General features: G+C 37.4%; 3 protein-coding genes across 5 annotated transcripts; all 3 read left to right on the top strand.

The window, feature by feature from the left end:
- Positions 1-4,163: 4,163 nt before the first annotated feature.
- LOC108226993 (uncharacterized) lies at positions 4,164-8,409 on the top strand. The gene is made up of 2 exons (XM_017401989.2): positions 4,164-4,458; positions 6,484-8,409. The coding sequence occupies exons 1-2, from the start codon at positions 4,333-4,335 to the stop codon at positions 8,122-8,124; spliced, it is 1,767 nt and encodes a 588-aa protein (XP_017257478.2). The 5' UTR covers positions 4,164-4,332; the 3' UTR covers positions 8,125-8,409.
- A 3,699-nt stretch (positions 8,410-12,108) lies between these two features.
- On the top strand, positions 12,109-13,719 carry LOC108225919 (uncharacterized). The gene is made up of 2 exons (XM_017400871.1): positions 12,109-12,621; positions 12,742-13,719. The coding sequence occupies exons 1-2, from the start codon at positions 12,109-12,111 to the stop codon at positions 13,717-13,719; spliced, it is 1,491 nt and encodes a 496-aa protein (XP_017256360.1).
- Positions 13,720-15,845: 2,126 nt separating this feature from the next.
- On the top strand, positions 15,846-22,336 carry LOC108225559 (disease resistance protein RPP13). 3 transcript variants are annotated; one of them, XR_001807625.2, is made up of 2 exons: positions 15,846-15,966; positions 21,887-22,336. XR_001807625.2 is itself a non-coding variant. In XM_017400452.2 (2 exons), the coding sequence occupies exon 2, from the start codon at positions 17,648-17,650 to the stop codon at positions 20,258-20,260; it is 2,613 nt and encodes an 870-aa protein (XP_017255941.1). In that variant the 5' UTR covers positions 15,868-15,966; positions 17,602-17,647; the 3' UTR covers positions 20,261-21,113. The 3 variants fall into 3 exon arrangements, 2 of the variants coding, with proteins under 2 accessions (XP_017255941.1, XP_017255940.1); XM_017400452.2 differs by lacking the exon at positions 21,887-22,336 and adding an exon at positions 17,602-21,113 and having other exon boundaries at positions 15,868-15,966; XM_017400451.2 differs by lacking the exon at positions 21,887-22,336 and adding an exon at positions 17,585-21,113 and having other exon boundaries at positions 15,868-15,966.
- The last annotated feature ends 3,901 nt before the right edge of the window (positions 22,337-26,237 follow it).

The following is a 26,237-nucleotide window of genomic DNA, read 5'->3' as shown; positions in this document are numbered from 1 at the left end:
GAGGAAAGATGCCTAGCAATGAAACACAGTTATAAAGTGTGCAAACATCAACAGACAGTAAAATAAAAGTTTCATGATAAGAGGGTACACAAAACACGGAAGGGCGCGGCCTCGAGAAAAGGGCGCGCCTCCAGCCGTACCATCCTCGTAATCGCTGTCTGACGCACGGGACTCCTGTCTCTTCCTCTTAACGCCTTCGGATTTCTCCCCGATGGCGCGGCCATCAATGAATTTCTTCCACTTGACTTTTGTTCCTACTTCCTCAGGGAGAAGCTTGACCTTTATCAGGTTCGCCTCCGTAACTACAGAGGGGAGGTTCCTCTCCGAGGTTGGGAGGTTAAGCACTTTGTTAACGCGAGCTGTTTCCTTCTTGGTAAGGATAACCTTCTCGTGATAAACTAAAAGGAAAATGAGAAAAGGACAAGTGTTAAGGAACAAAGGGTGTAAGAAGGGCGCGCCCTTCGAGAAAAAGGAGTGGCGCGCTCACGATGGTTGAACAAGGTGATGACGTACCTGGGGAACGATTAAATCGGGTAACAACACGGGTAGTGTTGTATACATAAAAGAAGGTGTCTTTCCACTTCCTTATACGGATGTTTCTTCCATCAGAGAAGCCTTTTTTGTTGTGTTCACGTTGAACAACCAGATAGAAATACCCGGGCTGACTCTGAGCAAGCCTGAAGAAATAGCTAACCTCGCGCATTGAGGGCGCGCCTAGCCCAACTTTATCGAAAAGGATGTACAGACCCGCTGCCAACACATAAGAGTTGGGTGATAGCTGAATGGGCGCAACCTGAAACCATTCACACAGGTCGACATAATACTTAGGTAAGGGTGCGGTCACTCCCAACGGTACATGCCTGAGGGTTGTCACCATGCGCGGAATCCTAATGTTCTCCCTATCAAAACGGTGAGGGCGCATCCCTTCTTTGGGGACTACAGACTTCCCTTCCATGTGATAGTAGTCTTGAATCCACTCGAGTTCGTCCCAGGAAATGTATGAGTCTTGGTTGACACATGACATCTTATCAGCTTTCTTTTTCATGCTCTCCACCGTCTTGGGGGAAAGGGTGTCAGCATTTGGAATCGTGTCCCATTCGAGGTCTTCCTCCCAGGATTCAATATTGGGTTGCTCGTACCTTTCTGGAGAACTCTCAGGTGAAGTAATGTTAAAATCATCAGAGCCCTCTCCGGGTGCGCCCTCGCTTTGAGAGGATTCCCCACGGCCAACATCATGAAGGAGCTCATGAGGGGAGCGTGGGGAGTTATCGGTGACGATCTTCTTTCCCTTGTCAGGTTTTGAGGGCGCGCCTTCAGTATCGTCAAACCATGACTCTAGCTCGGGGTCATAGTCGTCCGGACGCGCCCAGGGATTGGCGGTTGCAAAGGGTTGAGGAGAGGAATGGTCATGAGGTGTTGAGGGTGAGGCGTCCATGTCCAAAGAAAAGGTCCCCTCAGCGAATTGCTTGTTGAGTTTGTCTAGAAGTTCCTGAGGAACTCTTTGAGGACTTCGTGGTGGTGAAGGAGAAAATAGCTCGGATGGTGAAACAGAGATCCCGGAGTAACCCGGGAACTCTCGAAAAGGGTGGAAAGGAGGAGACGCGCCCCCGTCCGCCAGCTGAAAAGAAGAAAAAAGAAGAGGTAAGGGCGCGTCCTTGAAATATGAATTGTGTTGAGGTGTTGTGGCTTGTCGCGCCCAAGAAGGAAGGCGCGCCTTCTTCACTAAATAAGGTGAAAGCTCGGCAAACTATGCACTGGGGAGTCTTGTGTCTATATCCTAAGTGTTCCGGATGGAGGTTTATCACAAACAAGTTCGTGAATTGCCAATTAGGGTTTCATGGATCAAAACAACAATATACACACATATATACAGATATATACATACGCGGAGTAACAAGAAAATGAAGAACATGGTGGAAACTGAAAAGTCACGACCATGGATTGTTCAAAATACTAAGCGAGAAGTGACGAAAGAGCAACGAAAATGTACCTTAAGGGTAGAGGAATAGATTCGTCGGAGTAAAACTGCGAGAAAGCCGCCGGAAAATGGTGTATACGCCGTTCAGAGCTCGAGGTCGCCGGGAAGAGAGAGAGTGCGAAAATGATGAAGTGGAGAAGAAAGGAAGATATTTATAGTGGGGAGTGGTTCGTGCCAGCTGTCCCGCGAATTTGATTTGCAACGGATAAATCAATTTGAATTCTCTTGGTGATAGAGGTCGCGCCGGCTGACAGGGCGCGCCCTTGGGCGTGTGTTCAGGACTGAAGAACGATGGTGAAGGTTGGACCTGCAGAGATTTCATAAATATCTTCAATATCTATAAAATCTGGGGAGTACTTGTTATGATGGAAATTGAGCACAAGGTGAAGACAAGGGCGCGCCCTTCTCGGGGTGTCTCCAAGGGCGCGACCTCCGGGTATTGGAAGACGAGACTAACTTATTGTTGAAACAACTCATGGGACAAGACAACGAAGATCAAGGGCGCGCCCTCCGTGGTCGCGCCCACAGGTAAAATCATTGTGTGAGGATGAGTGAGTCTCAGTGACGACCCTTCCGAGGGATACGAAGACCTACCCTTCCGAGGGATATGAAGAATAGTGCCAGAGCTCATCTGGTAGTTATCAGGCTCATCTGGTAGTTCCCGGGTTACGTCCGGGCATGATCTATAATCCCCAGTCCTGCTATCTGCCGGGTTGTCCTCGTGCGGGGGCCTGGGGTGATCATGGTTGTAGAAGGCCCTCAGGGGTGACATGAAGGCCGATCATATGTCTGGGTCCTGTATTCTGGTGAGTTAGCCCTCATTGGGGGACTGAGACGATCGAGTAACTTGGCTCCTTACTTGCCTGACCTCTTAGTGAGAACCTTCACTAAGGGGGAAGGGCGCGCCCTACACCTCAGGGAAGTGGTCACGGCTCTATCCGATGTCTCCTCCATGCTACGAAAAGTAGCGGTTAGTGTCATCTCTCGTAGTGGAGATGATGCCGTATCCGTGATGTACTTGGACAAGGAGTCTAAGGTAGTTGCCTCAAGGCTTACTTCTAACTGGAGTAGAACTCTAAGTGATAAGTCACCGGCCCAAGGTTGGTCTTATCCCCAAGAGGCCTAGTCCTGATCAAACTAGGAGTCTTGGTTCAATAGAACTACGTACGGCTTGATCCCCTATAAATATAGGGGTACGTAGGCACATTGGGGGATCATGAGTTGAGAGCACGTGAGACCAACTCAAAACCCTAATCTCAGCCACCCCCTAAAACAAACAACCACCACTCTCCGGCGACCAAAACCACCGTCACGGATCTTGATTCCGGCCATGAACCTCATCTTTGTTGATTACCAAATTCCTCTATCAACAAATGAGTACTTGTTATGATGGAAATTGAGCACAAGGTGAAGACAAGGGCGCGCCCTTCTCGGGGTGTCTCCAAGGGCGCGACCTCCGGGTATTGGAAGACGAGACTAACTTATTGTTGAAACAACTCATGGGACAAGACAACGAAGATCAAGGGCGCGCCCTCCGTGGTCGCGCCCACAGGTAAAATCATTGTGTGAGGATGAGTGAGTCTCAGTGACGACCCTTCCGAGGGATACGAAGACCTACCCTTCCGAGGGATATGAAGAATAGTGCCAGAGCTCATCTGGTAGTTATCAGGCTCATCTGGTAGTTCCCGGGTTACGTCCGGGCATGATCTATAATCCCCAGTCCTGCTATCTGCCGGGTTGTCCTCGTGCGGGGGCCTGGGGTGATCATGGTTGTAGAAGGCCCTCAGGGGTGACATGAAGGCCGATCATATGTCTGGGTCCTGTATTCTGGTGAGTTAGCCCTCATTGGGGGACTGAGACGATCGAGTAACTTGGCTCCTTACTTGCCTGACCTCTTAGTGAGAACCTTCACTAAGGGGGAAGGGCGCGCCCTACACCTCAGGGAAGTGGTCACGGCTCTATCCGATGTCTCCTCCATGCTACGAAAAGTAGCGGTTAGTGTCATCTCTCGTAGTGGAGATGATGCCGTATCCGTGATGTACTTGGACAAGGAGTCTAAGGTAGTTGCCTCAAGGCTTACTTCTAACTGGAGTAGAACTCTAAGTGATAAGTCACCGGCCCAAGGTTGGTCTTATCCCCAAGAGGCCTAGTCCTGATCAAACTAGGAGTCTTGGTTCAATAGAACTACGTACGGCTTGATCCCCTATAAATATAGGGGTACGTAGGCACATTGGGGGATCATGAGTTGAGAGCACGTGAGACCAACTCAAAACCCTAATCTCAGCCACCCCCTAAAACAAACAACCACCACTCTCCGGCGACCAAAACCACCGTCACGGATCTTGATTCCGGCCATGAACCTCATCTTTGTTGATTACCAAATTCCTCTATCAACACTTATAAATACTGAGCTCGGAGGTTCATTAATAATATGTTCCTCGCTCTCTGCTCATCTCCTCGGCAACTTCCCAATTTCCCAGGTAAATACATTACTCTATTTTCTGGTATACAATTTAAAATTTATTATATATAAGTTATATTTTAACATTATTTTGTTAGTTTTTTAGTATTAATGAAATGAAGTTTGATTAAATTATATTGATTGATTATATCTTCTTGAAAATTTAATTTTAAAAATATATTCTTTTATATTGTAACTCGTTAATATAAACAAAATAAATATTTTTATTATCTATGTGTAAATGCTTTATCGCTTCTTGTTTGTCTTGGAGTGGATAACGTTAGAGTTGGCAAGTATTGCATTATAGTTTGTATTTATACAGAAGTAAAAAATGTTAGGGTTATGAGTAGTTATTTTATGGTTTGTGTTTGTTTTCGAATGGACAAAATAAACATTTTTATTATCTATGTGTAAATGCTTTATCGCTTCTTGTTTGTCTGGGAGTGGATAACGTTAGAGTTGGCAAGTATTGCATTATAGTTTGTATTTATACAGAAGTAAAAAATCTCAGGGTTATGAGTAGTTATTTTATGGTTTGTGTTTGTTTTCGAATGGAACACGTTATTATTAAGAAGTGACATGTTGGTCCGTCTCTCATTGTGCCTGTTTGGCTTACATGACTTCTGGCTTCTTTCATAAGAAGCTAGGTTCTACTTTCTTGACTTGTTTGTGTAAAAAAGTAAGCGCGTATAAAAAGCTAAGAATACTAGCTTTTGTTTCAAGATTTCTACTTCTTTCCCAAACAGTTTAATCACTTGTAAGTCTTAATTTACTTCTCACTTCTAGTCAACTTCTTTACTTTAACTAATAAGCATTTTTTTTAAACTTACCCAAACGGTCCCATTGTTTATATTAATTTTGATTAAAAATATTCAAAAGTAATTTTACTTTCACCATTATTATATTTTTTATATAAAAATTGATAATTTCTTTAATAATGTAAGAATAAGAGAACTCCACGGGTTATAGACTTATAATTATAAAGAGAGAGTTTCTATAATATTGGAATTTTTTCTTTAATAAGGATAATCTAGAGTTTGGCAAAAAATCATGACCAAACCAAAAAATATAACCAAATTATATCGATTTTGATTCTAATGATTGGTTAAATTGGACTTGTAAGACATTATATAAAATTTGCTGAATTTGTAAGACTTTAGCTTCAACAGTGTTGGCTATATTGATTGTTATATTTTAAAGATAGTGCGTAATTACTATTTCAAATTGTTATAAATTGAATATATTATATTAATATGGTACTCGGATGATGTGGTATTTGCTACAGATATGTAATTATTTGACAAATATAGTCATTCATATAAGACTGGTTATAATTGTAGACAAGAAGAGAGTACAGTTGAAGTATGATTTTTCAAGAAATTATCTGTTTTTTTTATATGTCAACTCAGTTTTTAGCTAATGTTTTTCCATGATTGAAGATGTTATAATAGTCCCTTCGATAAATAATACTATATTTATTCCACACTTTCAAATAGGTATACAAAACTAAAAGCATATTTAATTCTGACCAGAGAATAAAGCTTTTTTATTTTGTTACATCTTACCTTACATGTTCTTGCAACAAGTTGAAAAATGAAAATATCTGAGTCCAGGTCTGAGGTGAGTGTAATTTCTTAGACATTCGTGATATACAAATATTTGCTTCCAAAAAAAACATGGGGTTCTGCGAGACTGAAGAGACAATGCAACACCAATTCCAGATTTCTAATGTTTCGAAAATGTTGATGATGTTTTAATCTGGTTCAGCAATGTCAAACAGGCTTATTAGTTCTACCATTTCTGCTGTTTGTGGAAACCTATTCACATGTTTTTACTCTGCTTCACCGACACCCTATAGGTTCGGTAGCTCTAACTTTAGAAAAGTGTTTGAAAGCTCATATTGTTTTATGTTCTTCTCTTTTATGTATAAAAATATATTTGAATTTTGATTATATACAAAATTCTCATTGTTGTGAGAGTTTTTTATTCTTGTATAAACTTAAGTAGGCTGATGGTTCGATTAAACTGGGCTTTCTGTGTTCAGTATAAAAGAGGCTTGGAGACTATGGGTGACAAAGATACTCCTATTAAAAAGGAGTTCGATGTGGAAGAAGCGTCAAGAAGATTGTACCAAAAATTGATTGATGACCTTCGAAGCCTCCTGGCAGGAGATAGAACGGTACGAGATCGTCCTGTTCTCCCCAGTGCAGCAGAAATCCCCAGAGATCATCCAAGATTTGAAGTTGTTATTCGAACTAACAGCAATGAAGTCACATTTCTTTTCAGAAGGCAGGATCTTTACTTGGAAGCCTACCAAAGAGGGGGTTCCAATATTTGGTATGAGTTCAAGGAAAAGAATCAGGTAGTGCATGCCGTCAAAGATTCTACGTTTTTAGACTTCAGTGGGAGCTATAGTGGCAGTCATGGCCTAGAAGAGAATGCTGCATATAGAGATAGCTCTGGTAAGCCTAAAAAGGGAACGGGCGACAGGGATCGTATACCACTAGGCCGATATGCTCTTCGTGATGCAGTAAACGCTCTTGCTACTTCCGATGTTCAGAATGTAATTGCCAGAGCGCTAATCGTTATAATTGAGATGATTTCAGAATCTCTGAGATTTGAAGACATTGAGTTCTTTATCCTTGCAAACTGGTATACTGGGGCTATACCTACTTCTGAGTTAGTGGTACTAGAGAACAACTGGGGTGACTTTTCCAATGGTCTGTTACGTTCTTATGCCCATCCAGATCTCTCCATTTTTCCAATTCGTCTGGTTTATGATGGGGAACAACATATCTTTACCTTTGAGATGGTTGTCGCGCTGATTGCCTTGCTTGCGCATAATGTTAATGGCATTCCAAAGCCACGCTCTACTCGTAGTGTAAATGATGACATTGATGAGTATGCAGGGCGAGCACTACTGGAGGTGTTCGAGGTGATAGTTAATGACATCGACGGTGAGTCACCGGGAGACCTATATGGCAAAATTACAGTCACTGATGGGCTGCTTTCTCAGTACATATACAATCAGGACAGGGATCATTCAGAATCAGTTTATCCAAACGAGAAAGCAACCTTGACAGGCCCTACTCAATCATGTGTCTCGGCATTGGACAATATCATCATAGATGTGGATCTCATGGATAAGGACCAAGACCTTTCGCCGGATGATCAAGTCAGCAAGGGCGAGATTTCTTGGAGCGTCTATGACATCCATACAAACGCTTACAACAAACCCCTGGTCGAGACTATATATGGAACATATGGATCTGTCAGCGTTGTATACGCCGTCTTCAGTGATGCGGTGCAAGCATTTGTGGAAGTGACTATGATAAATGGTGACGACGAAGACCCGGCTGATGTTTATGGAGGCATTTTCGCTAGCAATAGCCATCCTAACTTCCAAGGCAAAGAAAGTGTTCTTTTCCACAGGGAACGTAACGATGTCGTTGAAGTAAAAGAAGGTGCCAAGATCCCCCTCTCCAGATCCATTGTAGCTGTACCATTGGACTCTCAACTTGTGATTAGGGCAGACCTGGTTGACCGCGACACAACTATATTTAACCCTGATGATGAGATTGCAAAGGGGACCAGGAGTTTTCCTGCAAAGCTGTCCGGCGATGTGTATGGTTATATAAATGGTCAGTATGGGCAGATCAAAATCAAAGTCACTTGGAATCCATGATTTTATTTTATACACGTATGAGTGTGCCTGCCCAGTGTGTTTGTGCTGTGTCGCGTGTGTGATTAAATAAAATGTAATAAGTGTGGTCTTGTTCTCGTACATACAGGGAACATGAATGTAAAATATATATGTTTGTGTTTGTGGTGTGTCGCGTGTGTATGATTAAATAAACCGGTGTTTGCATTCCCAGATATGGGAGTGATATCCTAAATGTAATGGACGTTCGGGGAAACCTGCACGTCCCCTGCTTTATCTCAATGGTTCAGTTTTATTCGTTCTGTTTTAGTCATTTAGAGCAAACTAAGATAGAATTCGACTTGTTCCAATATACTGTTGAATGTGCCCATTTATATATTCACTTTAGCGATTCCACTCATATCTGTCTTGTATTACGGGCACTTGTAACTACGATATTGCCTTCTTTAAACCTATTTAATCTTGCAGAAGGTTTCTTCTACTATATGCAGCAACAATGTATCTTACCAGCAAGCATCACTTGTAGCATTGACCTTGCAGCATTGACGGAGAGTTTCCGGTTACTATCTAGGAAGGATAATAACCATAGTACTATACTTTCTATGGAGTATAATAAACCATTGACGTGTCTAATGATCAAGTTGAAAAGGTTTATATTAATTTTTGTTATTTTTGCTTCATTCTCAGACTCAGTAATGCTGTGAAATTGCAACATTGACGCTCGATTTTGTTTCAGATGAAAATAAGCCTTCTGATGTTGGTCTCGAGCAGGAAGCACAGTTAGTTCGGTTTGACAGGATCTGTAAATCAACCGAGGGGATTGGAATCCTTTTTTACTGGGATTTGTGTACTGGAATTCTTTTTTATAAAAATTTATTGGAATTCAGTGTTAGAATAATGGATTGTGATAAATTTAAAAGCAATTTACACTTTGCACTCCGGAAGTTTAAGCGCTTTTTCGATTTGGTCTGAAACAATATTTCTTTACATACGCACATGAATGTTTAAAAAGCGTTTCAATATGCACCTCTTTCAACATATTTCGTCTAATTGACCGTTAAAGTTAACAACGACAGGGTTTGCACTTTACACCCCAGAAGTTTAAGCATTTTTTCATAAAAAATTTCACCATCAGCTGCCACAACAACTAGAGTAATGCTACGTTTACAGAAAAGGGCACAGAAATATGTACAGAATGACCTGGATTCCACTATCATATGTACATGTATACTATCATCTGTACATGTGCTCTATTGTTAGCTACGTGTATTTCTGTACATGTGTACTCTATTGTTAGCTACGTGTATTTTCACTATCATCTGTCTGTTGTTGTTTTTCTTTAACTGTATACTCTACGTACTACTATTTATTATACACATGGGTTATATTTATAATATGTTTTCTTTTAAATTTGTTATCCAATATAGTAATTAAATCTGTATTATTATATTTATAATCTAACAATTTTTTCTAAAACTTTCAGATATCCATTTTATCATTCTTATTTTAACTTTAGCAACATATTTATAATACATGAATATTTATTTTGTAATATTCCAATCTATGGAATGATATTTATTATTTTAATTAAGATATTGGATATTTTAAATTTTAAATATTTATACACCAACTATTTACTAAAATATATTTTATTTTTCTCATATACCATAAATTTTCTTATATCATTATATCATAAAAGTGCATGCATTATTTTTTTTATTAAATTTTCTTCTCTCCGGGTGTAAGAGTCTTATTAGTGTTCGACTCGTTAAAATAGAATATATATGAATTTTTAATTTATAATATGCAAAAAATAGGGAAATATGTTGTTTTTGATATCTTCCTAACATCATTAAAATAAGTATCCTTACCTCTTTGCAATTAAATCATCAAGAAATTTTTGAAAAAAATATAACATCAATTTGGGAGCATAATTATTTGAATGTGTAGTACTTTTACTAGTTGACTATTAAAATTTCACATTAGATATGTTTTTTAATATTTGATATTTTGTAGCATCATCAAAATAATTAAATGCTAGCATACTTACGGTTAGATCATCAAAAAATATTTTAAAAATTAAATAAATATCAATTGAGACCGGACTTGTATGAAGTGTTGGTAGTTTCACTGGTTGATTATTAAAATTTCATATAAAATATACTCCCTCCGTTTCTATTTACGTTTCTCATTTGATATGTCGAACTGTTCATAACATAAGACAAATTACTAATTTACTTCTATTTATAAGACTAAGAGGGGTGTATTGAATTGGGATTTTAAAGCATTTTATTTCATTCATAAAATCTGAAGGTATTCGATTGGGATTGTTTGAAATCCATTAAAATCTTGAGGTATTCAATTGGGATTTAAAATTATGCTACAAAATCTGGTGGTATTCAATTGGGATTTTAAATTATGCTTTAAAATCTGATGATATTCAATTGAGATTGTTTAAAATCCATTAAAATCTGATGGTATTCAAATGCTGATGGATTTTTTTGGACTTCATAAAATGATGGATTTTGTGGCATTCTTTAATATATTTTAAGTTTTTTGAAATCCCACCAAAATCAATGGGATTTTGAAGCATTGTGCTTAAATCCTATAAACTCTGCTACATTTTATCAAGAATCCGCACAAAATCAAAATCACATACAATCCATTAAAATTCATAGACTAAAAACAATCCATTAAAATCCCAATCGAATACACCCCCGTAAATATAATCATGAGTGATCTTGTTCGATTTGTTTTTATGAGTACTTTAATACGATGAAGTTTTTAAATTTAGTACTAATACGAAATTAAGGATATTAACGATCAAAAATGTGTGTTCGCAAGCGTGATAAAGTCAAACAGGAAAAGTATTAAGAGACGGAGGAAATATTTTTTTTATTTTCTTGTATCTTATAACATCATTAAAATAAGTAGATCCTAACATCCTTACGGTTGAATCATCAAGAAATATTCTGGAAAAAAAACAAACTACTAATATATCAATTCGAGATCAGACGTGGTTGAAATAGGAGTGGTTTCACGGGTTGATCATCAAAATTTTATATGAAATATATTTTTTATATTTTAATATTTTTGTAACATCAGAAGAATAAGTATATCCCAACATTTATATTGTTGGATCTTCGATAAATATTTTAAAATATTTTTAAATGTTAAATAAAATTTTAAGGAACATATTAAATTTTCACGAAATACTCGACTCGACTCGAATTGTTCGTGAACTCAAGTCGGAATAATAAAAAAAATGTTCGATAAGCTTAACAATCACACTCCACTCGTTTAGTATAAACTTCGTTTAGTATAAACTCGAACTCAAACTCGAGTTGACTTCGCTCAATTTGTTTACGGCGCTACTCCCAAAATAACGGTTCTTTGGAGGAATATTATATTTATTTCACACTTTCAAATATGTATACAAAATTAAAAACAGATTTAGTTCTGACAGGAGAGTAAAGTTGTGTCTATCTGGCTACATCTTAATTCTTTCTTACAAGACATGTTCTCGCAACAAGTTGAAAATATCTGAGTCTAGGCCTGAGATGAGTGTAATTTCTTAGACATTCTTGAAATTCATATATCTGCTTCTAAAAAAGAACATGGGGTTCTAAGAGATTGATGAGCCAATGCAACACCAATGCCAGAGTTCTAATGTTTCGAAATGTTGATGATGTTTTAATCTGGTTCAGCAATGTCAAACAGGCTTATTAATTCTAATATTTCTGCTGTTTGTGAAAACCTATTCACAGGTTTTTACTCTGCTTCACTGACACCCTGTAGGTTCGGTAGCTATGACTTTAGAAAAGTGTTTGAAAGCTCAAATTCTTTTATGTTCTTCTCTATTATGTATTCGAAAATATTTGTATTTTGATTATATACAAAATTCTTCTCATTGTTGTGAAAGTTTTTTATTCTTGTATATATTTAAGTAGGCTGATGGTTCGACTAAATTACACTTTCTGTGTTCAGAATAAAAGAGGCTTGGAGAGTATGGGTGACAAAGATATTAAAGAGGAGTTCAATGTGGAAGAAGCTTCAAGAAGAGCGTACGAAGCATTGATGGATCGCCTTCGAAGCCTCCTGGCAGGAGATAGAACGGTACGAGATCGTCCTGTTCTCCCCAGTGTAGCAGAAATCCCCAGCGATCATCCAAGATTTGAAGTTGTTATGGGAACTAACACCAATCAAGTCACATTTCTTTTCAGAAGGCAGGATCTTTACTTGGAAGCCTACCAAAGAGGGGGTTCCGAAACTTGGTATGAGTTCAGGGAAAAGAATCAGAAAGAGCATGCCGTCAAAGGTTCTGAGTTTCTACCCTTTAGTGGGAGCTATAGTGGCACTCATGGCCTGGAAGAGAATGCTGCAAATAGAGATAGATCTGGTAGGGTTATGCAGGGATCGTTTGACAGGAGTCGTATACCACTAGGCCGATATGCTCTTCGTGATGCAGTAAACACTCTTGCTACTTCCGATGCTCAGAATGAAAGGGCGAGATCGCTGATCGTGATAATTGAGATGATTTCAGAATCTCTGAGATTCGAACAAATTGAAATCTATATCCTTACAAATTGGTATACTGGGGCTATACCTACTACTGAGTTAGTGGTACTAGAGAACAACTAGGGTGACTTTTCGAATGGTCTGTTACGTTCTTATGCCCGTCCAGATCTCTCCATTTTCCCAATTGTTCTGGTTTATGATGGGGAACCACATACCTATACCTTTGAGATAGTCGTCGCTTTGATTGGCTTGCTTGCGCATAATGTTAAAGGCATTCCAAAGCAGTGCTCTACTCGTAGTGCAAATGACGACATTGATGGGTATCCAGGCCGAGCACTACTGGAGGTGTTCGAGGTGATAGTTAATGACATGGACGAGGAGTCAAAAGGAGACATGTATGGCAAAATTACAGTCACTGATGGGCTGCTTTCTCAGTACATATACGATCGGGACGGGGATCATACAGAATTAGTTAATCCAAAACAGAAAGCAACCTTAACAGGCCCTACTCAATCATGTTTCTCGGCATTGGACAATATCATCATAGCTGCGGATCTCATGGATAAGGACAAATATTCAGGGTCTGATCAAGTCAGCAAGGGCGAGATTTCTTGGAGCGTCTATGACATCCCCACAAACGTTTACGACAAACCCCTGGTAGAGAATATACATGGAATATATGGATCTGTCAACGTTGTATACGGTGTCTTCAGTAATGCGGTGCAAGCATTTGTGGAAGTAATTATCCTAAGAGGTGAGCACAAAAACCCGGCTGATGTTTATGGAAGTATTTTCGCTGGCAACAACCATCCTGATTTCAAAGACCAAGAAATTGTTCTTTTCCACAGGGAACGTGACGATGTCGTCCAAGTAAGAGAAGGTGCCGTGATCCCCCTCTCCAGATCCATAGTAGCTGTACCATTGGACTCTAAACTTGTGATCTGGGGAGACATGTTTGACCGCAACACAACTATATCTGACCCTGATGTTAAGATTTTACATGGGACTGATAGTTTTTCTGCACAGCTGTCCGGCGATGTGTATGTTTTTGGTACTGTTGATAATGCCCTGATGAGAACCAAAGTCACTTGGATTTCATGATTTTATTTTATACACGTATGAGTGTGCCTGCCCAGTGTACTTACGAACACCGTGGGACGTAATAAGTGTGGTATTTTCCTGGTGCATACAGGGAACGTGAATGTAAAACATGTATGTTTGTTTGCGGTGTGTTGTGTGTGTGATTAAATAAATCGCATTTCCAGGTATGAGTGATATCCGAAATGTAATGGACGTACGTTCGGGGAAACCTGCACGTCCCATGTTTTATCTAAGTAATGTGAATGATTCAATTTCATTCGTTCTGTCTTATTCATTTAGAGCAAACTAAGTTAGAATTCGTACTTAGCAATTGCTTGATAAAAGACTAGATTGTGGAAATACATGAACAAAGAGTGGAAACGATGCTCACCTTAGTTATAAATGATCTTAATATTGTCTACTGATTCTGTATATTGCGAATCATCATCAACAATGTCCTTAATTTATTCATAATTTTAGATTATCCAGTTCATGATTTATGAGATAAAACAAACAAAACATTTAGGGCGAGAAACAAAAAGGAAGTGTATGCAGAAGCTTCTAGTTGTAACGTATATGCAAGGCTCGTTGCAATCTTCTTTACGAAGTGTGTTAGTTGAAGCTTGCTAGGTTTTACTACTGTCCCGTTTGCTTACGGTTATTCACCGAGCTCCAGCTCTCAAAACCACCTCCTGGGACATTGGATGGTGGGTGAAAATGAGAATAAAGAATGAAGATGAGTAAGAGAATGGGTATTGTGAAGAGCGTAGGAGGAGTGATTTACTTATTAAAAGAGAATGAGGTTCTCATTTCATGCAACAAAAGAAATTGTTAATTCAAGATCAATAGCCTTGTTTGGGAATTAGCGTTACAGCAACTCCAAGGGGCTCTCTAAACAAGCTCCTAAGTCTAAATTTTAGGAGCAAATCAAAATTTAGTGCTCCAATGGGCTCCTAGATGCTCTTTAAAAATTTAGGAGCCTACTCTTTCTCCTTTTTTTTAGAGAGCATCTAATAGCTCTTAACTCAATATTATATTAATTTTCCTTCAATTTTCTCTCTCTTTTAGTTAACTTTTTCCTCTTATTTATATAAAATAAATATAAAATGTGAATAAGGAGCCAAGTATAAAGAGTAGCATTGGAGTTCTCATGTTTTCTAGTGTATTAACTTACTAGGAGCCACATTTTATATTATTGTTTAAGGAATGATTTAGGAGCACCGTTGGAGATGCTCTTAGCTGTTAGAAGATAAAAGATTGAATTAAATGTTTTTACTAGCTGATTGAAGAATTTGAAGTAATAAATGTTTTGATTATCAGATTGAATTAGAAGTTTCTCGTAAAAACTGTTTATAAAAAGTGTTTGTAAATAATTGATTGATTAGCTTTTTCAAACACAAACTAAAACCTCCAACTCAAAAAATTTATTAAAGTAGCTTTTTCAAAATTAGATTTTTGGATCCTAACCCTGATTTCAATTCACTAACTACGAAACACTAATATTAGTGGATTCTAGTCTTTAAAACACCTCGAACATCTAATTTTACCAAAAATATCTGGCCATATACTGAAGAGTGATTAACCTAATGGAGAGTTCGAGGGTCTCATCAATTTATATACAGTTTCCGATATCGAAAGATGACTTGTAATTTTCTTCTCATCGCCCTTCTCTGCTCTTCTTTAATCTAATACTCGACTGCTGACTGGTCAGAAGGGTGATTCATTTGAACCCAAACAATAATGTATACTTTTGAATCATTTATGTTTCTCAGACACGAATACATTGCACTAGTCTTTTCTTTACATCACCTGTGGCAATGATTCCTATAGCCGTAGCCGCTCATCAAGTCGAGCAGAGTACAGAAGCTCAAATGTTAAGGGCTTATTATATACTGTTATTCAAGGTTTGATTCTCGTCTATCCCCAAATTTGTAAGATATATATTTGTTTTTCTAAATTTATAATTATTTTTTATTTAAAAAAGTCAAGCAAAGTATAGAACATTATATGATTCTTGTTTTTTTTCTTAAGCAAAACATAATGATTCTTGACCTTTTCTTTATTCTCTCATGCATATTCTTTACTTTGCTTTATGGTTAACTTATTCTTTACCGACTACTTCCTTCAGGGCTGCTTTGCCTGCTTATAAGTAGAAGACCATCTTTCGGGTTTGCCAAGCAAGTACAGAACCAGGTGGCTCACGACTAACACGTCCCTCAGCTCAGCTCAACACAACTCGTCTCGGCTCAACGACTTATCGTGTCCCAGGTTCATCTATTACCATTTCTCCTTTAATTCTGTGAATGGTGTAATGTAAAAGAGAAGTTGATATGTGAAAACATTTAAATACTAATTTATTTACACGATATATAATAATAAATATAATATAAATAGGTTTCACAAAAACTGTATAATATAAATATATTAGAGAAATAGTGCACCTGTTTGGGCGAGCTTTTTCGGTAAGGAGTCTGCTTCTATTTTTGTTGAACAATTTGTGTAAAAAGCCCAAAACAATTATAAACAACTGAGAATTTTAACTTTTATTTCAGGATTTCTAATTTTTTTCTCAAACAGTTTAATCACTTATAAGTCTTAATTTATTTTTCAATTTTACTTTACTTTTTTATTTTAAGCAAAAAATACATTTTTTAAGTTTACCCCAACGACCCTGTATTTCATTTTTCATTGAGTCCATAAATTGTTGACACAGTAATTTTGGATGCCAGTTTACGGCACCCTTGCCGCTTGCCACTTCACATGACACGACACCCTAATATATGTGAAAAAATGTCAAACAATTTGGGGCTTCAGATATATTAATAATTTATATCATATGTAAGGGTCATGTTCCAGAAGAAACATTAGGAAGATAACCCTTAGAATCCTTAGAACCATTACCTTAACCTTATTTTTAGTATTAGTTAGGTTTTTCAGCTGAACTGCACATGAAAAAAAAAAATTATTTATGTATAATATTTGGAATTACTTTTGAACACACACAACGATGCAAAAAACATGTATTTAAATTTAGATTCTGAAAATCTATAAAAAAAATATAGGGTTTTGCAACAGAACCTTAGTGGTTCTATCGTTCTATTTTAAGCTTGGGTTCTCTCTTGAGCGCGACCTATATGTAAAATTAAATATTGATATTAATTATCTATTGAGAAACAATTTTCTTCAAATATTGTATAAGTAAAATTTTTCAATAAGAGTAAATTTCATTCTAAACTAAAATGAAATGTATTTATACAATGGCCTCCATAGAATTACTATACCTTAACAAATATTTAGTTGTGTTTCAAGATGTTTTAAGATTTATTATTAACACAAAAATCAAGTTGAACTCTCTTTGATTAAACTTATTCCGTTCTGAAAGTTTTTCTTTTAGTTTAACCGTCCTCTGATACTCTGCATAATTAGCTAGGGATGCATTTGATCAACCAAATTATTAAAATTCTCTTATATAATTATTCATATATATTTTAGCCTTTTTATAAAATTTCTTACAAAAGGATGACCATATTGTTATACTTTTTAAAATAATAATAAACAATCATATTAAAAACCAACGGAGTCATTAATTTATAATAAACGAAAATAAAATTTGATCATTAATTTGTAAATTTGGAAGTTTTGTAAAAAATATAACAACATGGAGATATGATTGGTTCAACTCATACTCATTTAGGAACAGAATTTGGGCATGTATCACTACTCATTGCTGAACTGTTACTTTAGATGTTTACAGATTCTAAGCGTTAATTATTCTGATTTAGCTTAACGTATATAAATGTTGGTTACCTCATGCTTGAGTTAACATATTATAATGATGGAGACATTGTGCATAAAATTTTCAGTTAGCTCACTTACTGTTATGTAGATCATTTTTATTATCAGAATCATTCACAAGTTTGAAGGCCAAGCACCTGCTTGCTAGAGAAAAATGGCTGACCAAATGGTATCCTTTGCAATAGAAAAGCTCGGTAATTTTCTTATACAAGAGGTTAACATTAGGATTGGAGTGAAAGATGGTGTAAGATGGCTTAAGGATGAACTGGGCTACCTCCAACCTTCATTAAGATATGCAGAAGGAAAACAAGAAATTGATCCTCGGATTTCCCCCTGGATAAACAGCATCAGAGAGGTCGCGGATGAAGCTAGAATTACCATTGAGAGGTTCAGCATTATGCAAGAAGAACTTGCAGCTAAAAAAGTCGGTGTTATGGATCGTCTGCTGAGGATTATTTGCATGTGCAAGAAAGAAGTCCGTCTTTATAAATTCGGCAAGGAGATTGAGTCACTCAAGGGAAGAGTTGTTGAGATCAAGAAGAGACGAGACGAGTACAAAATAGATGACATATTAGCCCATCCTAATTTGCATAAGAGAAAAAGAGCATTCCTAAGAGCAACCTCCTTTGAAAACCTTGTAGATGTGGTCGGTTTTGAGGATGATTATAGGACTTTGTTAAATGAACTTGTCAAAGAGGATCCTTCCCTTGGCATGATTTCCATACATGGAATGGGCGGGTTGGGCAAGACTACTCTTGCTAGCAAGTTGTACCACTCGAGCGAGTTGAGGCATTTTCAGACTCGTGCTTGGGTTTGTGTGTCCGAGGAATATAACATCAAAGATGTTCTGGAAAAGATAATCAAGTCTTGCATAGGACAAGAACTGGATTCTTTGAAGAGGATGGATGAGGTCGACTTGCTGCATCACTTGAAAGATATATTGCAAGATCGTGGTTGTTATTTGATCGTAATTGACGATATATGGGATATACAAGTTTGGGAAAGAATTAGAAAAGCTTTTCCAGATAAGCAAAATGGTAGTCGAGTAATTATAACCACAAGGAATCAAGAAGTTGCGCGGAGTGTTGATGATAGATGTTTTGTCCATCAACTCCGTTTTCTCACAGAAAATGAGAGCTGGGAATTGTTCTGTAAGAGAGCAAAACCAACTAAACAACAAGAGAAATTAGGAATGGAGATGGTGCGTAAATGTAAAGGTCTACCACTTGCCATCGTGGTACTAAGTGGGTTGCTTTTGCACAAGAATTGGTCGGATGTGAATGACCATCTTTGGAGAAAGTTGAAGATGACTTCCAGGGAAATTCATGAGATACTAAACTTGAGTTATGATGACTTGTCTCTTCGAATGAAACAATGTTTTCTTTACCTTGCAAGATATCCCGAAGACCAACCTTTTCCGGTCAAGGACTTAATGTCGTTATGGATTGCAGAGGAATTCATAACAGAAGCTGACGAAGGAGATGGGGTAGTGATGGAGGATCTGGCTGGAGACTGCCTAAATGAGCTAATTAATCGCAACATGATTCAAATAGCAAAACTGAATTTGGGTGGAGAAGTCGTATATTGTCGGATGCATGATCTCTTACGTGATCTTGCCATACAGAAGGCCAGGGGGAACAAGTTATTAGGAATTTTTGACTCAAGTAAACAATATGAAAGTCCTATTAATCTGCTACAAGGACAACCACGACAAGTCATATTCAATGGGATTAGTGAGTACTTAAATTCAGTTGCGCATAGTTCTGATGATGTAAGATTGCGTTCATTAGCAGTATTTAATATTGGATATAGTGGACTTATTGTCAAATTGGAAGAAACGAAGTTGATGTTCACAAGATTTATATATCTAAAAGTTCTAGATTTGAGGCTTGCAGAATCAGACAGAATACCCGAAGAAATAGGGAATCTGGTACTCCTAAAGTTCCTAGGTTTAGTTGGGGGTCTCCATTATCCCAAGAAACCTGTAGTAATTCCTCCAACTATAGGCAAACTGAAAAAGTTACAAGTTCTATGTGATTCGGCAGGAAGCTACGAAGTTCCTAGAGAGATATGCGAGACAAAAGAGTTGAGGCATTTACATATTCATTCACCTGTAGGGAATTTGAGTATCACTAGCCACCAGATAAAACTCCAGACTATACATAATATACCGTGTGAGGATTGGATGAATATTGACCCCGTGAATTTCAGCAACCTCCACACACTAGGTTTAGTGCTCTCACCAGAAAGAGCAAATGCTGCCAACAGTTTGGACTCCATGATCAGTTTAACAAGTCTCCAAATACTCACGCTACATTCAAGCCTCACTAATGTTATTCCCACATTCAAGCCACTACGGTGTTGCCAACGTCTCAAGGTTTTTCAGGTTGCTGGTGGTAAAATAAAAGATCCATTAGAATTAAAACATTTGCCGGATTCGGTGACGACTTTAGATCTATGGCGTACTAATTTCACGGAAGATCCCATGCCCGCTTTAGCAACTCTGCCAAATCTGACCTCCCTGTATTTGTTTGAAGTGGAGTCTGGGAATAAAATGGTATGCAGCCAGGATGGATTTCCAAGTCTAAAATATTTATTATTATTACGACTTGTGAATCTGGAAGAATGGAAAGTCGAGGATGGTGCCCTGTCTTCTCTCAAAGGTCTCACAATAACAGAGTGTGAAAAGTTAATATTGGTTCCGGAACGATTAAAATCTATTCCCCTGGTACCTGCGATATACATGCAGTATGGTTCTACAATATAACTGTATATTACAGACTAGTTCAACGACTCTCGACTATTCCGCATTCAACATACTCAGAGATTTCATTTCAGGTGAGGAATACATGAGATCTGATTGTATTTTATTCTCTCAATTCATTCCTCAACTATCTTCTTTCAACACTGGTTCTTTTGACAAAATTTAGCGTTTGTTTATTAAATATACCCTCGTGAGTATATGCAGGAGACGTGACACGTACTTTGATGCTTCTCTCAAGTACAATTCTATAATTTTTTTAAAAAATTTTACACGGGAGGCACACAGTTTAATACTTCTCTAAAGTATAGTTGTATAATTTACTTTTAAGATTATTTTTCCAAAGGAAAAGAAAAATCTTAAAAATAAGTTATAATGCATCCTGGGTGGAGTATAACACTCTTCGTCGGAGCTATCCTCGGTTTGTCGGCGAGGACGCCTCTGTTTCAAGAAATATGCATTGTTAGAATGGGGTCCCTCAAGTCCTAATTCTGAATATATCTTCAGCAGGTTACGATGTCGTTTAGTTTGAGCAAACCCCTGTCGTTTTGAACTTACTCTAAAACTCCAGCAATGTGCCTGATTATTATTATTTTTAGTTTGTAATTTCAGTAATAGCACTCTTTATGGATAATCTGGATATAAATGAAGTCGCTATTTTCTTTTTTTAAAATTTCTCTCCATTGCTAACTGCCATTATACTCAATTATACAGATAAACCCTAGTCATTTGTTACGGAAAGCTATAGTATAATTCCTCCAACGATCGGTAAACTGAAAGTGCTACAAAACTTTGTGCAGTTCTTTATGTGCATATAAATTTCCAAGAGAGATATGTAAGATTAAACTCCATATGCACTCGGCATAAGGGGCTGTTTGAGCTAATTTAAAAACGGTTTGGCTAGTGTGTGCCCATGGGCACATGCTAAGCACTAACATTAATAAAAATGGAGGGTTTTGATTGGTGTGGTTGTTGTAACTGCAGGGGGGTCCACCATTATTAAAGAAGGTAAGCCAATAGAAACCCTCCAATTTCATAAATTTTGGTACTTAGTGTGTGCCCATGGGCACACCATAGAAAAACCGATTTAAAAAAAATAATTTCTTGTTTAAAGTATGGAAGTGGATTAGAAGTGAGAAGTAAATAAGTTAATAAAATGTTTGGAAAATAAGTAGAAGCTGAGAGAAGTTAGCATTCTGAACTTCTTAAAAATACTTCTAACTGATTTACATAAACGGGTTAAGAAAAACAGAAGTCATAAATAATCCAGATTCTTGGAAATAAACAGGCACAACATTTTCACTCGAAGAGGAAAAGTTGGTAACATTGAAGTGATGGATATTAAATTGTTTAACAGTGATTAAAAGAACTAAATACCGTAATTATTTATGTACATTGATTTTCTCCGAGATTACCTGTTGTAAATTTATATTTCAAAAGTGTAGCCATAAGGCATGTCCAGCCGCATCTTAGAAGGGACAAGAGGTGGAAACTGACCCTCCTTAATTTTTTTGTTTATTAATATTATACATATTTTTAGGTTGTAAAATTGAAATTGACCCTCTTAATTTTTTTGTGACCCGTTTTAATTTTTTTTACAAAAAAATTGACCCCCATTAACTTCATGGTCAGATCGCCACGTCCAGGGGAGCAAATTAAAGAGAGACATATAAAAGTCCATGGAGAGGGGTCTCTTTTCAACCCAAACAGTTGGTTACAATAACTACTTTCACATCGCAGCATAATTTAGTTGGATGCGAAGATGGTCATGAATTTATTTACAATCTTCTCAACCGTTTCAACTCCATCTCAACTTGGATCGTGTTTCACCGCTATATATACGTGTTAATAGATAGATAGCTCTCGCATCAACTCATCTTGTTATTAATTTTATCTACATTTGCGATATCGAAAGATGGCGAGTAAGTTGCTTCTCATTGCGGTTCTCGGGGCTCTTGTCGTGTGTTCGAGTGCTCGAGTGCTGACGAGCCGAAAGGGGGAGTCGTTTGGAGATGAAAAGACGTTTTATGGGCGGCCTGGATTAGGAGGTGGACTTGGTGGAGGCGGAGGAGGTGGACTTGGAGGGGGCGGGGGGCTCGGCGGTGGGAGTGGATTCGGGGGAGGTGCAGGTGCGGGTGCGGGAGGGGGGCTAGGGTCAGGAGGGGGACTCGGTGGGGGTGGCGGAGGAGGGTTTGGAGGAGGTGGTGGTGGAGGACTAGGCGGTGGTTCGGGTTTTGGAGGGGGAGCTGGGAGCGGGTTCGGAGGGGGAGCTGGTGGTGGAGCAGGAGGAGGGTTCGGAGGCGGTGGAGGTGGGGGAGCTGGCGGCGGACTAGGAGGACTTGGAGCAGGATTTGGCGGTGGATCGGGTGGGGGATTCGGAGGCGGGCTTCCTTGAACGTCAAGGAATGTGATGATATGTTAAACCTTTTCATATAATTCTGTGGTGTTTGATTGATGTCTTTGCATTTGATTTGCTTTTTCATTATAGAATTTCTATAATGAGTTGTATTTTGTTGTGATTCATGTTGTAACAACAATTGCTGAATAATTTACGATTGATATTTGATGAAGCTTTCTGAACAATTGCATGAGATCGAACTCCACTCGCCGGCCATTGCTTGGCTCGTAAGTGACTCATGTTGCATTATCACAATTCACATGCATGCGAAAATCGCAAAACTGATTAACTGAGTACTTTCCACTACAAGAAAAAAGCGTAAAAATGACCGGTTAAATATGACCGACCTTAAATATGACCGCATACAGTCATATTTAAGGTCAAATCCCAAAGGAGACAAGTCAAAGCTAAATATGACCGTATAAATTTGACCGCCGTTAAATATGACCAAACGCAGTCATAATTAATTAATGACGGTCATATTTATCCCGTCATATTTATAACGAGGGCCCCACAAAATTTAGGAGGCAAACTTCCCTCCAAAATTTTTTTGATGACGTCGCTAATTTTGACTAGACTCGGTCAATAATAAAGTCGGTCATATTTATTTTTTAAGCGGGAAACTTCCCGCAAATTTTTTTAGAATTTTCGTAAACGTGATTTGACCGCGTGCGGTCGGATTTACAGATGATTGGATTGGTGATTCGAATAAAAAAATTTACAGATGGGATTATGACCGGAACAAAAAGATCATGCTAATTTTTTTTAAAATATTTTTTTTAATATATTTGGCGGCTTACGGTCGAAATTATATTATGTAAGTAACCGAATACAGTCATATTTGGCTCATTTTATTCGTCTAAACCGGTCAAATTTATAAATGTGACCACTGAATAACAGTCAAATTTATAAATTTGACTACTAGAAAAATAGTCAAATTTATAAATATGACTGATCAACTAGTCAAATTTAAGTACAAACAGCGGGAAATTTGGATTTTATTGAAAATGTAGTGGGAAATTTGAATTTGACGAAAAAATTGAAGACGAAAAATCAGAGCTAAAAATTACCGATTGAAGTCAAATTAGGCAGTCAAATTTAAGAAGTCATATTTAACCGGTCATATTTAAGCAGTCACATTTAATTAAATATGACCGAAATTGTTAAATTCCACTAAGCTATTTGAGACCAACAAATTCCGATCAAATTTAGCTAAATTTGATAGCGGGCAGTCAAATTTAGTTAAATATGACCGGAAATTGGCGGTCAAATTTACCCGTTTTTATTGTAGTGTTAGCTGGATAATTTTTATTTTGCAAGTAAGATCCGGACTCTGATGAATATTTCGGTTTCAACATAGTTTTGTGGTATAATAAAATGAGGCACTCGACATTCATAAATCTACTGTACGATTATGTTGGAGTAGTGTTCTTTTCTAAAGACTACTATCGTAATGTTATTATCGTAACATAAAATGGTACTATTGAATATGTTCCCCAGGCCTTGTGCATGGAGTTATAGTAGGTAATTGAATGAATAGTTACGGAATGTAGGTAAAGTTTTGATGCAACACTGCTCCTCTGCCCCCTTTTGTCCTTTGTCGAGCTGCATGCATGAAGCTAATTAAAGTACGAAACTCTCTTTTTAACACTATACAGAAGTGATGAAAGAAACTAGATTTTGCAATACAACTCCTTTAGTCTATGAATAATACTACAATCCGCTTTCTTCTTTTATGTGATTTTTAACTTCTATGTGATCTAAGGTGTACAAAACAACATTCTCTCACTATATTTTGCAAAATGTTAATATCCAAAAAAAAATTCAAAAGTTTTCCAAATTCTATATATCATTCTTTTTCTTCCGAGCTATTAAATAGACATATATCCTGCTGCGCCATTACAACAATTTCACCAATATAATCATTGACACATCATCTATTTGGATATATTTTTGGAAAAATAGTTCGGAATATCTGGCATTGTCTCTATATTGTTTGTGAATAATATTTAGAATTCATCTTTTTATTATAAGTAAAATATTCAAAAAATTAAGTGAAGAAGTCCTCTTACGTGCCTTAAATGAATCAAATTGGCATATAAAAACTTGAGGAAATGGTGGTTTTGCTATATAATATAAAAAAGGAGAATGTTGAAGAAATAATATGAATTAAAATATTATCCTTAAATTTTAGAATAATTAATCAGTAAACTAATATGTTATCCAGTAACACAATTTATATCTCTATTACGATAATAGGCTCAATGAGCGGCGGAACGAAACACCTGTTATTCTTTAACTCGAAACATGGATAGTCACACTTGAGTTAAGAAAATATGATAGAATATTAATCAATTCATAATCTAACATATATCGTGAAAATCGAAAGATTAGATTATATATAAATATATATTAATATATATAATTTAAGTGAGCTTAAGTTCCCCCTGGTCCCGAATTCAAGAGCTTCTCGTGAATATTCTTGCAGCCAGCCTGGCTGGTTGTTATATTCAACTAGTCAAGCTACATGCCGACGGTGGACATGTTATTTAAACTAGTATTGACTATTGATGCCTGCGTTGCAGGGCTTTCAAATTAAAAAAAATTCAAACAGATAAAAGAAATTATACAGATTCGAATAATGTTGTTTAGATCAAACACAAAACATTATAATGTAGATAGTGAAAATTACTTGATGGACTACAACTGGTATGAAATAGTAATGACAAAAGTTAACAGTTCATAGCGTTGGAAAAGTTTGAATTTATGATGCGTAATTGTTGATGGGAAAAAGTGACCACAACGGCAACAACTAATTGCGGAATTGACCTTCGTTGGACAATACTTATCCCTACTTGTATGAACCTTCGATGAAACAAACAAGTAAAGCAACAATAAACAATAAACAAGACATCAAGAAATAAGAATTATACGTGGAAAACCCCCTCAATGAAAGGAGTAAAAACCACGGGACCGTAGTCCACCCAAACAATTCACTATGATAAATTATATGGGTAATACACCAAGTTCTTCTCTAGATAAAACTAGAGGAATACAATCACCTACACACTCTTGGAATAACTCGTCAAGAAGTATGGAACCAAATAAGACAACAAGAGAACAAAGACCCACGGCTAGGTTCAGCCTCTCCACGGCTCTTTAGCTACTGCCCAGCCCCTCAAATACACCTCCGAATCCGATCTCCACCGTTCAGAATTTAGATATCGGTGTTAGGAAGACGCTGTCCGAAATTAAGGACGATCCGACCGTTGGAACTCCTGAAAACGCAAAAACAAGGCAGCTAGCGCAACCAGAAAATTTCCAGCGAATTTTTCACTCTTTTTCTCTCTTGTGTTTATTTTCTCTCTTGCTTATTTTCACAAATATCCTCCTATATTTATATATAGGGTTCCCTTTATTTTTATCTCCTTGTGGGCCAAAACAAGGGTAATCCTATTGGGCTTTTAATCTCATAGGTGGAAACTAAAACCCAACAATTGTCTCATGCTTCCTCAGTCCTTGGTGATGGTTGATGATCCTGCATTAAGATCAGAAGGTTGATGAAAGGTTGATGTTGTTGCTTGT

The sequence above is a fragment of the Daucus carota genome, chromosome 6 (genome assembly GCF_001625215.2).
Source record: "Daucus carota subsp. sativus chromosome 6, DH1 v3.0, whole genome shotgun sequence".
NCBI lineage: Eukaryota > Viridiplantae > Streptophyta > Magnoliopsida > Apiales > Apiaceae > Daucus > Daucus carota.
The sequence above is the reverse complement of the archived record's forward strand: the minus strand, read 5'-3'. Positions and strand labels throughout refer to the sequence as shown.

Coding starts and splice junctions, on each gene's coding strand:
- LOC108225919 (XM_017400871.1), top strand. CDS start 12,109: ATGGGTGACAAAGATATTAAAGAGGAGTTCAATGTGGAAGAAGCTTCA. Junction 12,622..12,741: donor AAAGGGCGAGATCGCTGATC/GTGATAATTGAG, acceptor GAGAACAACTAG/GGTGACTTTTCGAATGGTCT.
- LOC108225559 (XM_017400452.2), top strand. CDS start 17,648: ATGGCTGACCAAATGGTATCCTTTGCAATAGAAAAGCTCGGTAATTTT.
- LOC108226993 (XM_017401989.2), top strand. CDS start 4,333: ATGAACCTCATCTTTGTTGATTACCAAATTCCTCTATCAACACTTATA. Junction 4,459..6,483: donor GCAACTTCCCAATTTCCCAG/GTAAATACATTA, acceptor TTCTGTGTTCAG/TATAAAAGAGGCTTGGAGAC.